Consider the following 12,831-nt stretch of genomic DNA (forward strand, 5'->3'; position numbering starts at 1 on the left):
GCGACACCCCTGACTCAGGCAGACCAGGAGGAACGACAGAACATTTTAGACCATTTAGTTTTCACAATGCCAAATAATCAACAGGTTTGGAGTAATGCGAGTGAAAGAATTTTCCTAAGACACAATTTCTTAATTGAAACAAGATTTTAGACATGTTGGTTTCAGAGAACTATAAATATTTTTTGTTAGCAGGTCCACCAAACCATGAACTTGGAGATGGATGGTCAGAGAGAATGTCAGCGTCTTTGAAACAGGACTTAATTCTTTCTCTTAGGAATAAACACTCATATGTCCTCTTTGTTGCTTGTGGTACAGAGTATCACAGATCCTTTTAACATTTTCCTATTTCACAAACGTCCTCTAGTTTGTTAATACCATTTTACTATTCTGAATCCATCGGTTTCTCAAGGGGGTGTCCAAAGTCACTCCTAGATCACCGGTGCCCTCCAGGTTTTAGAAGTTTCCCGGATTCTGCACACCTCATTTCCATTGGTTAATGATTAAAAGGTTTTTTGATGAAGTAGAATTGTCTGAATCTGGTGCATAAAGCAAAGAAACATCTACATTTATCCAAGTTGAATCTAATAGAGAAACTGTTCAAGTTTTAAGTTAAGATTAGGCCATCCAATCTAAAAAAAAACAGGAGCTTTTCGCTGAAATAACCATTCCAGTATTATCATGCAATAGCATGTTTATATTGGTATAAGCAATACGAGATTGATTGCACATATGCCAATAAAGGCTTTTCTACTGCCTGCTGTGAAGAGTAGAAGAATATCATAATTTCAACATGGACTTTTTTCTCAAATATGAACCAAAAATATTGTACTCCTGTACATTGCCTTAGTTCAACTTATGAGTTAAATAATTTAATTTGCTGTGGGTGTGGAATTTCCTAATGTCTCTTTGGTTCTCAGAAGCCAGATCTTTGTCTTATCTACTAGGCTGTAAATGTACTCTCTGCTGTGGGATATCGACAGTTATGTCTCCTGTGGGTTCATTCATCAGGTTTTATCCAAACTAGAGGTGCTTTATTCCCCCCCCCCCCTGTGTCTACAGTAGTCCTGATCCTTTCTCTCACTTGTCACATACCTGCAGTGCCTCCTCTACATACTCGCCCTCAGACCTGTGGTCCAGGCGACCCACTGTTACCACGGGAAACGTTTCGACCCTGTCAGCACTTCTGGCTAATGCCACCCCCCAGTCTCATTCTTCACAGTATTTGTATCCTTTCACCCCTCCCTCTTTTCACTCTGTTGGAACCAATCCTCCATTCTTGAGGTAGACGACTGTTTCTTCTCCTTTTCTTTCTCTTAGATCCATTCAACCACAGTGTTTTTGCGCCGGCAGTCTTCTCTCCTCCTACTCCAACTCCTACTCTATAGAGTCTTTCAAAAAATGTGCATACAACTGGGCTCTTCCAGTGACTGGGAGATTTGGAGGAAATTGAAAGAGAATGTGCATCTGCTGGTGATTTTAGCTGCACTGGATCGGTGAGCTTCTGATACCTGATATTTTCCTAGTGCTCCCTGGGGGACACAAGGAGCTCATTTGATGTATAGAGAGAGATCCTCCTAAAGGGAAGTAGTTTTGGAGATTAGGGAAGCCTTCAATAACTTACTTATGTGCAGACTTTGACCTCTACGTTTCTGCCGCAGGCAAGTTAGCACCATGAACCACATACAGGATGATCTGCACTGAATCAAACCCATTACAAAACACATTTGAAACTAGGAAGTTAGAAAAATCTGGAATTTACCACCAAGTGAATGAACTTTACACTTCGTGTTGATGGTAGATTATGTAAAAATAATGAAAATATTCCCCTCAAAAGGAAAAATGTCAGACTACAAAAGAGATCCAGCAGGCACACATTCATAGACTTAGGCTTAGACTAAGTTTATGGTCATTTTGTAAACACAGAGTGTATACAAAACAAAATATAAAGATAGATGTTTAACCAAATGTTTAACCCCCCACCCCCATGGTCACTACCTAAACTGTTAATAAATGAAGGAGCATCATAGCTACCATATGCAAAATTATGCACCACAGATATTCAAACACATATTAAAACAGACGTAATGGTTTTTTATTTGTTTTTTCATGAATGTGTGGCATTATTTTGCTGTAGGATAGACGGACGGACGGACGGACAGATGTATATTGACATTGGTTAAATCATAGGGTGCCTTCAGGGTCTTAAAGCCTAAAGTAACTTTTAACTGATTATCTTCTTTACCACATTTAGGTCAAATAAAGAGACCATTAGCCAGGCTCAGTGAGGCTTGACTCCATGTTTAGAAGCAAATTCAGTCATTAGATTCAGGTATGATGGATACATCACCATAATATGGGACAGCTGCCCTCAGAGACTGGACTTTGAAAACTGTTGATGAATTGAAGGAAAAAATGACGTTTGGAAATTCAGATATTTGCCAGACCCGACTCAAGTGCTGTTATTTATAATCAATACTTTAAGAGAACATGAAACATCACCTTTTTTTTTTTTATTCTTGCAAAGTCATTAGAATTAGACCATCCATTAGGACAGAAAAATGTTTCAGTTGATAATCTGTGGGGATTCCACAGGCTGTGTTATTAGATGGTATTGCACCAACTGGACCATGTAAGCACAGAGGTCAGCTCACGGCTACGACGACTAAACAGACCTTCAGTTGGAGGGGGGGTCAGCTGAGTGTGGACGGGCACTAACACATGCACAGCTGGGATAGCTGATCTCAACATAGGGGCACATTAGACGGTTTATCCTTTCTAAACATAGACCTGGCTGTATTCTTAGTGCCAAACGTCTGCTAAAAGCAGAAATGACGGACATGTGACAGCCTGAAGGGGACTGGCTTACTTCAATCGATGCATTTGATGACTGTAATTTGTGGAACTTCTTCCCCATGTGAGGCTAAAATAAATCTTTATGACGAGAGCTCATAAAACCAACCACTGCTCTAAGTAAGCTGGTGTGACACAAGTTAATATGTTACACAATGATGGTGTTTGGAGAAGTCTGAGAATGCTCATATGGTCGACTAATAACCACAGTGTGAAGACTGCGAGAAAAGCTCTGCCAATCATCCCAATTTTACTTTTCTGCACCTTTATTAAGCCATACATAAAAAATCAAAAGCTATATTTTTCTATGAATAAAACATACGTTTCAAATATGTTCATGTACAGATTCAAATGCACCTACTCTAAAATCTAGACCTTTATAGACATCTAACCATATCAAAGAAAAGCATGCAAATAGATGCATAACAATCAGATAAAAGTTAAGGACATGTGCTTTGATGCAAAAATGGGGATGATCTTTCAATTCCTAATTTCAAATTTGTGATTTATCACTAGCACAGCAATCTAAAAACCGATAGCCTATTTGTCCTCTGTGTTACAGCCTGCAGGGAAATAAGAGGCCAAATTGATAAAATCTGGGAAAAAGCAGGTAAGGTCTTAAAAAAAATCTGATATAGCTGATTGATGGTAAATGGCAACGCATGGCTAAATGTCACATCTTAAAAAAAAAAAAAAACAGAGCCATTATGTGGAAGAGATATGGGAAAATAACAGGTTGAATAGCATCCCAGTGCAGCATGTTACCACAATGTCAAGATTTAAAGATGAAAGCAATTATCTGAGAGAAGCAATTGTTTCTACCACTCTGTTTGGCAGGAGATAAAAGGTCAATTCTATATGGATTGAAATCGCAAATCTTCTCCATAAATGAACATTAGATCTTGCAATGCTAAAAGGAAAAAGTCAAAGAAGTCCACCTACGACTCCACAGCTCTCTGTCAGCATTTTGAATGTTACAGTGCTACATCTGGAAAATGTATGTTTTATTCAATACCTACCTAAGGACCAAAAATAAAAACTCACAAAATAAAAATCAAGATGGCAGCATATGTCATGTTATAGAAGTTTAACCTAATGAAAAACAAAACCTCATTTGGGTAAATATTGTCTGGATGAAACAAGCCTGGACAAAATTGATGGTACCCTTATGGTGTGTTCAGACCAAATGCAGTTCACAGCTCTGCATTTCAAATCAAATAGGAGGAGCCTTACCCTACTGATGTGAAAAAACTCAGCAAATACACTGAATGGTTAGGGTTTCATTAGTGCAAGTTTGTGCATTTAAAATGTTCATTAGTTAAAATTATAAAAAATAAAAAAAGATAATGTGTGCTGCTGTTGTTTCAGAGATATTAAACATATTTATTTAGGTCAACCAGTGGTCGACTATCCCCCTATTGAGCTCTGAATTGAAACAAAATTATCTAGCCTTCTTTTTCAGTGCTACTTAATTTGTGCAGGTAAAACCGTCATTTGTGCTGATTTGGGTTAAAATAGTTTTTAATTATGGTCGATGATGTCACCATCCTAGCAGACGTTAGACGTTACCTGAAGTAAAGGTATCGCATAACATCACATGTCATTCCTGTGCTGGCACTGAATATAAGACGTTTACTTTATTTATGAACAACGTTTAAATTGCTTTGGGGACACCATCTTTGTCTTGGAAAAGCCCCACAAGGACTGAAAAAAAGAATCAATTTTTGTTCATCCAGAGCTGTGTCTGAACGACAGTCGGATTCGGCGGTACTTCCTTATAAATCTACCCGCATAGAAAGTACTGATGCTAGGCGGTGGGCAGTGCAAACTGGGGTCTATGCTGGAGGTAAAGAAGGATGATGAACAGTCCTTGTAGGACTAAATTACACAGCTTTTATTAAAGCCACCTAAATATCTCTTGAGAACACTATTTAATTCTACCTTATGTGAAAAAGTTGAGCCTACAATCAGTCCTTGATTGGCTGCCGTGTCACAATTTCACAGAGAAGTTCAACTCATTTCAACTTCAGCGATCACCAATCCGCTCTCTCCATGCGGTGCTGCTGTTTGACAATACCTCAGCTCTATCCATAGCATGAGGTGATATCGGAGCAGTGAACGTTCTCACCTCGGGGGATTCACCAATGGCCCCTTTCCCGTGTGATTTACATAACAATTCTATATGAATCCTCCGTACTCACCGCATCCAGTCTGAATGCAACGGAAGACTGAAAATAATGCGACCAGAGGGACATGTTAAATCAAGGTATATCCACCGATTAGCACCAAAGGTTTCCACGATCCTGTAATCAGTCAGTGGGCCTATACATAGGGCTACAGGTAACAACTTTGCTGTTTGGTGATATAGTGTGTACCAATCAGCATAGACCAGAGAAAGCGAAGGAAAGCGTTGTCTCAGAAGATTAAAAAAGAAAATTATCGACAAGCGTGTTGAAGGTAAAGACTATTTTACTATCTCCAAGGAGTTTGATATTCCTGTGACTACAACTTCACATATTATTCATAAATGTTTGCTTCAAATGAACACTATATAGTGAGGGGGCCTGTTAGGAATGTCCATAATCCTCCAAATAAGGCTGCACCTTCAAAAAAGTTACTCATCTATTTCTATTATTCATTTAGCCAATAAAACATGGCAAATGCAAAAAAGAAAAATCATTAAAACTGAAGTAAATAAACAACTATTTTAAGTAACAAGCAGTTCATGACTAACAGAGTGACTTGCAAAAGTATCCATGTTTTTGAAACTTCCCTTTCCAGGTGTTTCTCCATCACTTCTGTTGATTAAGACAGAAAGCCCTGTTGTGTCAGCAACATACCAGTCAGTCAGTCAGTCACTCAGCTGTTTAATTGGCATCCACATTATTAACAGAGGTTATCACTTGTATTTTGTTCTGGACTTTGACTAGGCCATTAAAGCTTTAAAAGGCCAGTTCTAAACCATTCGGTGTCTCCGCTATGTTGCTTATTTAATTCTGTTCTTCAGAAGAAAAAAAAAAAGCTCAGGAACCTTGAAACCTTCTGTATTTATAGAGTAATTCATTATTCACAATGATCCTAATCAAATGACTTCTGAGGTTTTAGTTAAGGGTATCAGTGGAAAATGGGAAGATAAAATTGCACACCCTACTTGATCCGGATTAATATTGCTTCCAGTTCAATTTTTACACTTTTTTGCTTTGGTCTACCACAAAAAAATCCAAACAAATGCACACAAGTTTGAGGTCTTACTACAACTAACTATGGAAAAGATACAGGGTGGATTCATTTTGCAGTTGTTTTTACAGAAAGAAGTAAAACTGTAGTTTGAGGAAGTGTTTTATTTTTATAAATGTGTGCGTCCTGTGTTATGAGCCAGATAGGATAAAGTCCAACCCAGAGTCTATTTCAACATCATAAATAAAAGAGTAGAAGACTTGTGGAGAGCCCTAAAGGCTCTCTTTAACTGTAAATGTTGGTCATAATTATAAAAAAACGTATGATTTCCCAATCAATCAGGTTGAAAAGCTGGTTTCTAGTCCAAACTTTGCGCCGCTAAGAAAGTGACGCTTTTTGCTGCAGATTAGAGCAATAAAACCAGAAAATGAGCCTTTTCCTCTGCGTTTTAGACCCCCCTGGAAACGACCAGGTTGAAATGACACCGAAGTGACATTCAGTCAATTGTCTCACCGTGTCCGCTGAGGTGCTGCCCGACATCCTGGAGGTTTTCTCAGCCGCTCAGGCGTTCATACAGCAAATATCCGCTCTTTTCCCGTCTGGGAGAAGAAGCGCGTCCTCTGAAGGGGTTTATGGCAGCAGACAGAAACACAATGTATTATTCCTGCTGACTTCTGCCCCTTCTCTCTCTGTCCAGTCGCAACACTGAGGCAGTTAACCAGGATATAAAACCTCCTTCCTGAATATTATTGCGCAATCGCTTCTTTAATGGATCCTCCGGTGCGCGTCTGTCAAGGTGAAGTTCTCCTGTCGACCCGAGGGCCTCCTTCAACCCTTCAGTCATCAACAATATTCTGCTGAAGGAAAGGTGCTTACGCCATGCGTAAAATACCCAACACTGCTGCTACATCCGGATCCTCTCTCCTCTCTCTCTCTCTCTCTGACGGCGCAAAGGCGGAGAATACAAATATCCCTATGAATGTGGGCTGCTCTCCTCTGTTTCACTCTGAAACGTCCAGATGGAGGCAGAAAAACTGCGTCTGAAGCTCAAATGTTTTCTTTTCTTGTTTTTAAAGTGCGCAGATAACTCTAGATGGTGTTATGGAGGTGGCGCTGCACCTTTATACACGCTCAGCTGTCATTCTCCTTCATACCTATCATCAAGTTTCTCACATTACGAATATTAGTGCTTCCGGTGATACCTTTCAAAATAAGACAAAAAAATTGAATTTTATTTTATTATTTATTTACTGGGAAAGGGCAAATGCAAATTAATCAACAATTTATAATGTATACTAGTACTGGTTGTCATCACTTTAGCAGTTGTCGAAGTTCAAATAAGGGGGGGGGGGGGGATTACATGGTATACAATAAAAAACCCAGTGGAGAAACAAATATCTAGTATTTACATTCCTTGTGACAATCAATGTTGGAGAGTCTTTTCTACCGCTATACTCCCACTCTGCAGAATCTGTTAGCTCAATCTCTAATCTCTTACTACGATTACGTTACATTAATATAATTCAGGTATTTGTTTACCCAAATCCACAGTTATCATGATAAACCTTATTATTAATTATCGAGTTTGATGCAGCTTTTAATATCCTGAGCTATCGCTATAGTTATGCTGCTATAGGCTTAGACTTCTGGAGGACATAGGGACCCCCATTTCATCATTCTGCTTCATTCTATCTCTATACTCCCACTCTGCAGAATCTATTAGTTAAATCCCTAACATTATGCTTTCTCTGCTTTTTCACATAGTAGCTTTCCCTCGTCTGTTCCTGTTTGGCTGCGACATCCTGGAGAGAAATATCAGTTGTGCTGCCATTAACACCTTTGTTTATAGATGTTGGAGATCGGCCTGTTTTCCAGTGTAGTCCTGTTTCTCTGACTGTAACTAAGTGCATATGCTCTCTTCATCCTCTGGCGTGGGAGTTGGCTCGGTGCTCGTCTGCCTGGCTGTGTGTTTCCTGGACGGGGGCCGCCTTTTTTGGCTGCTTTTTGTATCTCTGCTTCTGTCTCCTTGAACCCCAGTGGGTCTCGGCAGATGGTCGCCCACACTGAGCCTGGTTCTGCTGTACTGTAGGTTTCTTCCTGTTAAAAGGGAGTTTTTCCTTTCCACTGTCGCTATAAGCATGCTTAGTGTGAGGGATTGCATTCAAGTCAATGAGTCGATACAGTCAACAGGTTTTCCTTAGATAGAAAACGTTGAATCGATTTGACTGTATGATCTGGTGAACTGTAAAGTGCCTTGATGTCATGTGTTGTGAATTGGCGCTATATAAATAAACTGAATTGAATTGAATTGTCTCCCACAGCCACTTTTTTTTATGGATAAGAACGATGGAGACTCACTTAATACCTCAGGCACGGATGCAACATGTTTTCACCTGCTTTATGGAGAATTGCTAATTATTGGATAATTAAAGCAATTATTACTTTAATCATATATAGAAAAGAAGATTAATAATCTAAAAGAAAAATAATGAGTGTGGCTAATCTCTGGAACCAATGGAGAGGATTTTAAATAAAAGGATTTTTCAGAAAGCAACTAACATTATGGTGAACCCTGATTATCCTGTTCCGAGGACCATTTAATAAACAAAACATGAAGATAAACTGTGTCAAATGCTTCTCCACAGACCACCTAAAAATGATCCTTCCAATCTACAGCTATTAACTTCTTTAATAACCCATTGAAAAAAAGTTAAGACATTTTGTCTCTTTTTCAGTTCAATAACATATTTTTCATTTGAAATGAATTAATTACATTTTGTTTCAAATAGACTAATGTTATATCTAAAGATAATTTATTTACAATTTACATGTGTGTTTTATATCTGCTAATTCCAATGATTTTGCCCTAAGAGCCAAGAACCCTGCTAAAGCTGGCTTCTCCATCAATTCCCCAGGCTGTCATCCTCAGTGCATCGCAAAAGAGAGTGACTTGGAGTACTAACTTAGACTGGTGCCAGAAGTAGCATCTCGTATCAAACTGCAGCGAAAACAAAAGAACTGGTGGACCAATTACTGATGCTCAGCAAGATAGTCAGTGAAAGACTATACTGCAGCCAAGGTACAGAAATAAGCTGTTGTCAGACTGTAAAATCTTTACTGCTACTAAAAGCCATAATAAGTGTTGAGAATTGCAACTAGTAGCAGTTTTCAATCTGCACAGTAATCATTTTTGTACATAAATGCCTTTATTTGCACAGTTTTACCTGCTCCAAAAGGGTTTTTTTTACATCCTGACTGTTATTTGCCATGTTGTTTGTAGACAGGTTTCTGTTTTTTTTATTTTGAACATTTTTCATTTAATCAAAGTTTGCTTCTTTTTTTTTTTATAATTCAAAGCGTTTTCTGAGATTAGGTTTTTTCCTTTGCTGCACAGTCTTTAATAATCTTTAACTCTTTAATAATGTTCATCTTTTCTTATATTTTATATTCTTGTGCCTGTTTGCTTTGCCACTAACATTGCTGAAATTCCCTACTCTGTAGATGAGGTATTTCTAAATCACAGTCTGCTTCACAAATTGTAATTGTATTATTTGCTGATGAAGATTCTCAGTCATCCAGGTCATAGTCATTCCGTAAAAGTAAAAAAAAAATAATAATCCACTGGACTTGGTTTCCAAGATTTGAAGACATTCCGCTACCTCACAAGGAGGCTTTCTCAATTCAAATGTCTGGATCCGCAGTGAGTAATCTGAATTAGATATTACAGGCTAACAATGGAACCAAACGACCCACTCATCGGTTTCCATTTGCATGTTTCCAAGCAATACAAGGCCTTGTCTATATAAAGACTCAAACTCACTGCAGATCCAGACATTTGAATTGAGAAAGCTTCCTGGAGAGGAAGCGAAACGTCTTCAAATCTTGGAAACCAAGTCCAGTGGATATTTTTTTTTTTTTTTTTTTTTTTTTACAAATTATATCATTTGGTTTTCGAGTAGATTTATACAAACTAGTAAAAAAAAAAGTTAAATACGGTGTAATTTTATGTCTAGATATACCTCTATTACCACACTGTTTTATACAAAAGCATCAACAATACCATATATTCAAGGATTTAGTGTGAGGGATTGCATTTGAGTCAATAAATCGATGCAATCAGCTGGTTTTCTTTAAATAGAAAACTTTGAATCAGTTTGACTGTATGATCTGGTTAAACTGTAAAGTGCCTTGACATGACATGTGTTGTGAATTGGCGCTATATAAATAAACTGAGTTGAATTGAATTGATTTATTTCTGGGAATTTGGCCAAATTCTGTCAGATCATCAATACACCTTTTGGCAAGTTATTTCGTTTTTTCCTTGACATTGCTTGGCTTCCAGACTGACCATTTTGTTAACCTTAGCTGCCAGGATATGGAATAGGATATGAGAGTTATAGATTTGAATTCAGTTTGCCATTTATCTTATCACTTCTTTTTTTAACACAAATTCATTGTGTTTTTTATATAATGGGGGAAACTATAATGTGTGTAATATTCTTTTTCTGGCTACTGTGTAATAGCAGACAGAATGGGAATACTGACAGGAATATCTATAAACATCAACCTGTGTTTGTTTCAGAAATACCATTTTAGCATTTTTATTTATTTTTACCATTAGGACCAGAACTTTATTTTGAAGTCGGAATCTCTCTACACCCGTGTTTGGTGTCTCTCTCTTTGTACTGCTTAATGAACATGGCGGCAGTCCCCCAGACTGACAGAGTGTTTCTGCAAAGAGATCATGAACGGAGGACACTACTATTCATGATTATTGAGAAAAGGGGCTGATAGTGAGATAGACAGTGGAAAATAGATTTAAAAAAATTAAGGGGGGGGGGGGGGGGGGGGGGGGGGGGTTGACTTTGACACAGAATGGAAACACTTTCTCCAAAAAAAGTAAAATCAATAAAATGCCTTTTTTTTTTTGCTTCAATGCAAAACTTCAACTTTTGTTTCCAATAACAAATAAAAATTTATTCACAATTGATATTTTCAATGATTTTCTCTTATGACTTTTAAAACCGAGTTGCTCAAATAAAGTTGAATTTATTAAGTTTAGAATAGAATAGAATAGAAAACCCCTTTATAGTCCCATAATTGGGAAATTCATGTGTTTACAGTAGCAAAAAGATTATAGAAAAATGGTCACACAAATGTGGACCTTAGAAAAATTTATAAGAATAACATAATAGTGAAGAGTTAAAAGGTAAACATTAATATACTTTACTGTCAAGTGTTTTAACAGTGTTTTAATCTAGTCTGTACTGAAAAAGGTCCTCAATAAGACAATAAGACATTATTATATTCTTAAATTAAAGATTGCATTTTGTGAATGAAAGAGCCAAAAAAAAAGTGAATGAGAAAGTCACTGCTCTGCCAGGATGAGTGGAGAATGTCTATCAGTGAGACAGTAAAGGTTTGAGTTAAGCTGTATGATTAAGGCAGGTACAGTACTGGTTTTATGCACTAATTTTCAAAAATAAAAATATATAACAAGCGTACTTTGAAAATCGGTGTAAAAGATGATACATTTAAGAAATAAATATTGGTAATTGTGAATACACACATGATCGAATGTTCTTCTTGGTAAAGAAACGCATGTTTGTGTGTACTTTTTTGTGTGTGTTGGGGTTTTTCTGCCTGTGTGTGCGTATACAGGATCAGGATGCCTATCAACAGCAGGTCTTTTTTCTCCCCACCGGATTGATTGAAATCCATTGTGGCTTTAGGAGAGGCTCTTTCTATGAGGTCTACTGGATTAACAACCTAATCTCCACGCCATAAAGGGAGAGTGGAAAAGAGGGTAGTGAGTCCTACATGCACACATGCTTTCAAGCGCACACACACACACACACACACATGTCCCCTGCACCCTCACACACACGAACACGCTCAAACCCAACAGAACGTGCCTGCAAGAATGCAGTGAGGTGTGAACCTGATTTGCTTGGTTCACCAAATTAAGGTCAGTGAAGAAAAAATAGGGCAGTGACTGAGTGAGTGTAATTGTCCGTTTTTCAAGACATATTAGGATTTTATTTCTTAAAAGAAAAGCTATTCAGACAGACCAACAGCTTGTTAAACAGGCAATTAACTATGGCAATATTTGGAAGAGCTAGAGTTAAATTCAATCAGCCACAACCAGAGCTAAATATTGTCAGACCTGTAGGAAAAATAAATTTCGTAAAAAATGACCCATCTGAGTAAATAAAGTAGTTCAATAGCATTTCAGCAACAGTGGTCCCCACTGGCATTTATCAAAAAAAAACATTGCTCTGAGTCAGAAAGTGCGAAACAGAGCCAGAGGGAATGTCTTAGCAGAGTCAGTTAAATCAACCGTGTATGTGCTGTTCATAAACCCCCTACTCTCCACATTGTGTACCATCGTTCATGTTCAAAGTTGCTGGTGTTCTTTGGCCGACTGTCATTGTGACGCATATAGTTGTAGCTTAGTCCCTACCACTGAATGTACCATAGCTGTTTATCCGCCTTTATTCCAGGGTCAACTCTGAGTATTTACAACTATACTGAGTATAAATCGGCTTAAGTGTTGGAGTTAATGGTCATTCATTTTTACTCTATTTGGTGATGATTACCTGTCAGTTCCTGAGTGGTCTTCTTGATTCTAAAATGATTAAATTAACTCTAAAAAGTTGACACTAGCTATGGAGTAAATTTGACACTAATTTGGAGTGGGACCAAATGTTGTCTAAATCAGAGTTATATTCATCATTGTAGGTATTAAAGTAACACCTTGTTTGCTGTAATTCACCAGAGAGCAATGGGAAGGGGGACCTGTAA

The 12,831-nt window shown here is 37.9% G+C and overlaps 1 protein-coding gene across 1 annotated transcript in view; it reads right to left on the reverse strand.

The window, feature by feature from the left end:
- Positions 1-7,175, reverse strand: part of ubl3a (ubiquitin-like 3a) — a 56,539-nt gene extending 49,364 nt beyond the window's left edge. Inside the window, exon 1 of the mRNA XM_038278754.1 lies at positions 6,541-7,175. Within this exon, the coding sequence (XP_038134682.1) occupies positions 6,541-6,567 (27 nt within the window). The 5' untranslated portion in view covers positions 6,568-7,175. The remainder of the gene's footprint in view (positions 1-6,540) is intronic.
- Between the last annotated feature and the right edge of the window lie 5,656 nt (positions 7,176-12,831).

This window comes from Cyprinodon tularosa, unplaced genomic scaffold (genome assembly GCF_016077235.1).
Source record: "Cyprinodon tularosa strain WSP-4 unplaced genomic scaffold, ASM1607723v1 ctg144, whole genome shotgun sequence".
Lineage (NCBI taxonomy): Eukaryota > Metazoa > Chordata > Actinopteri > Cyprinodontiformes > Cyprinodontidae > Cyprinodon > Cyprinodon tularosa.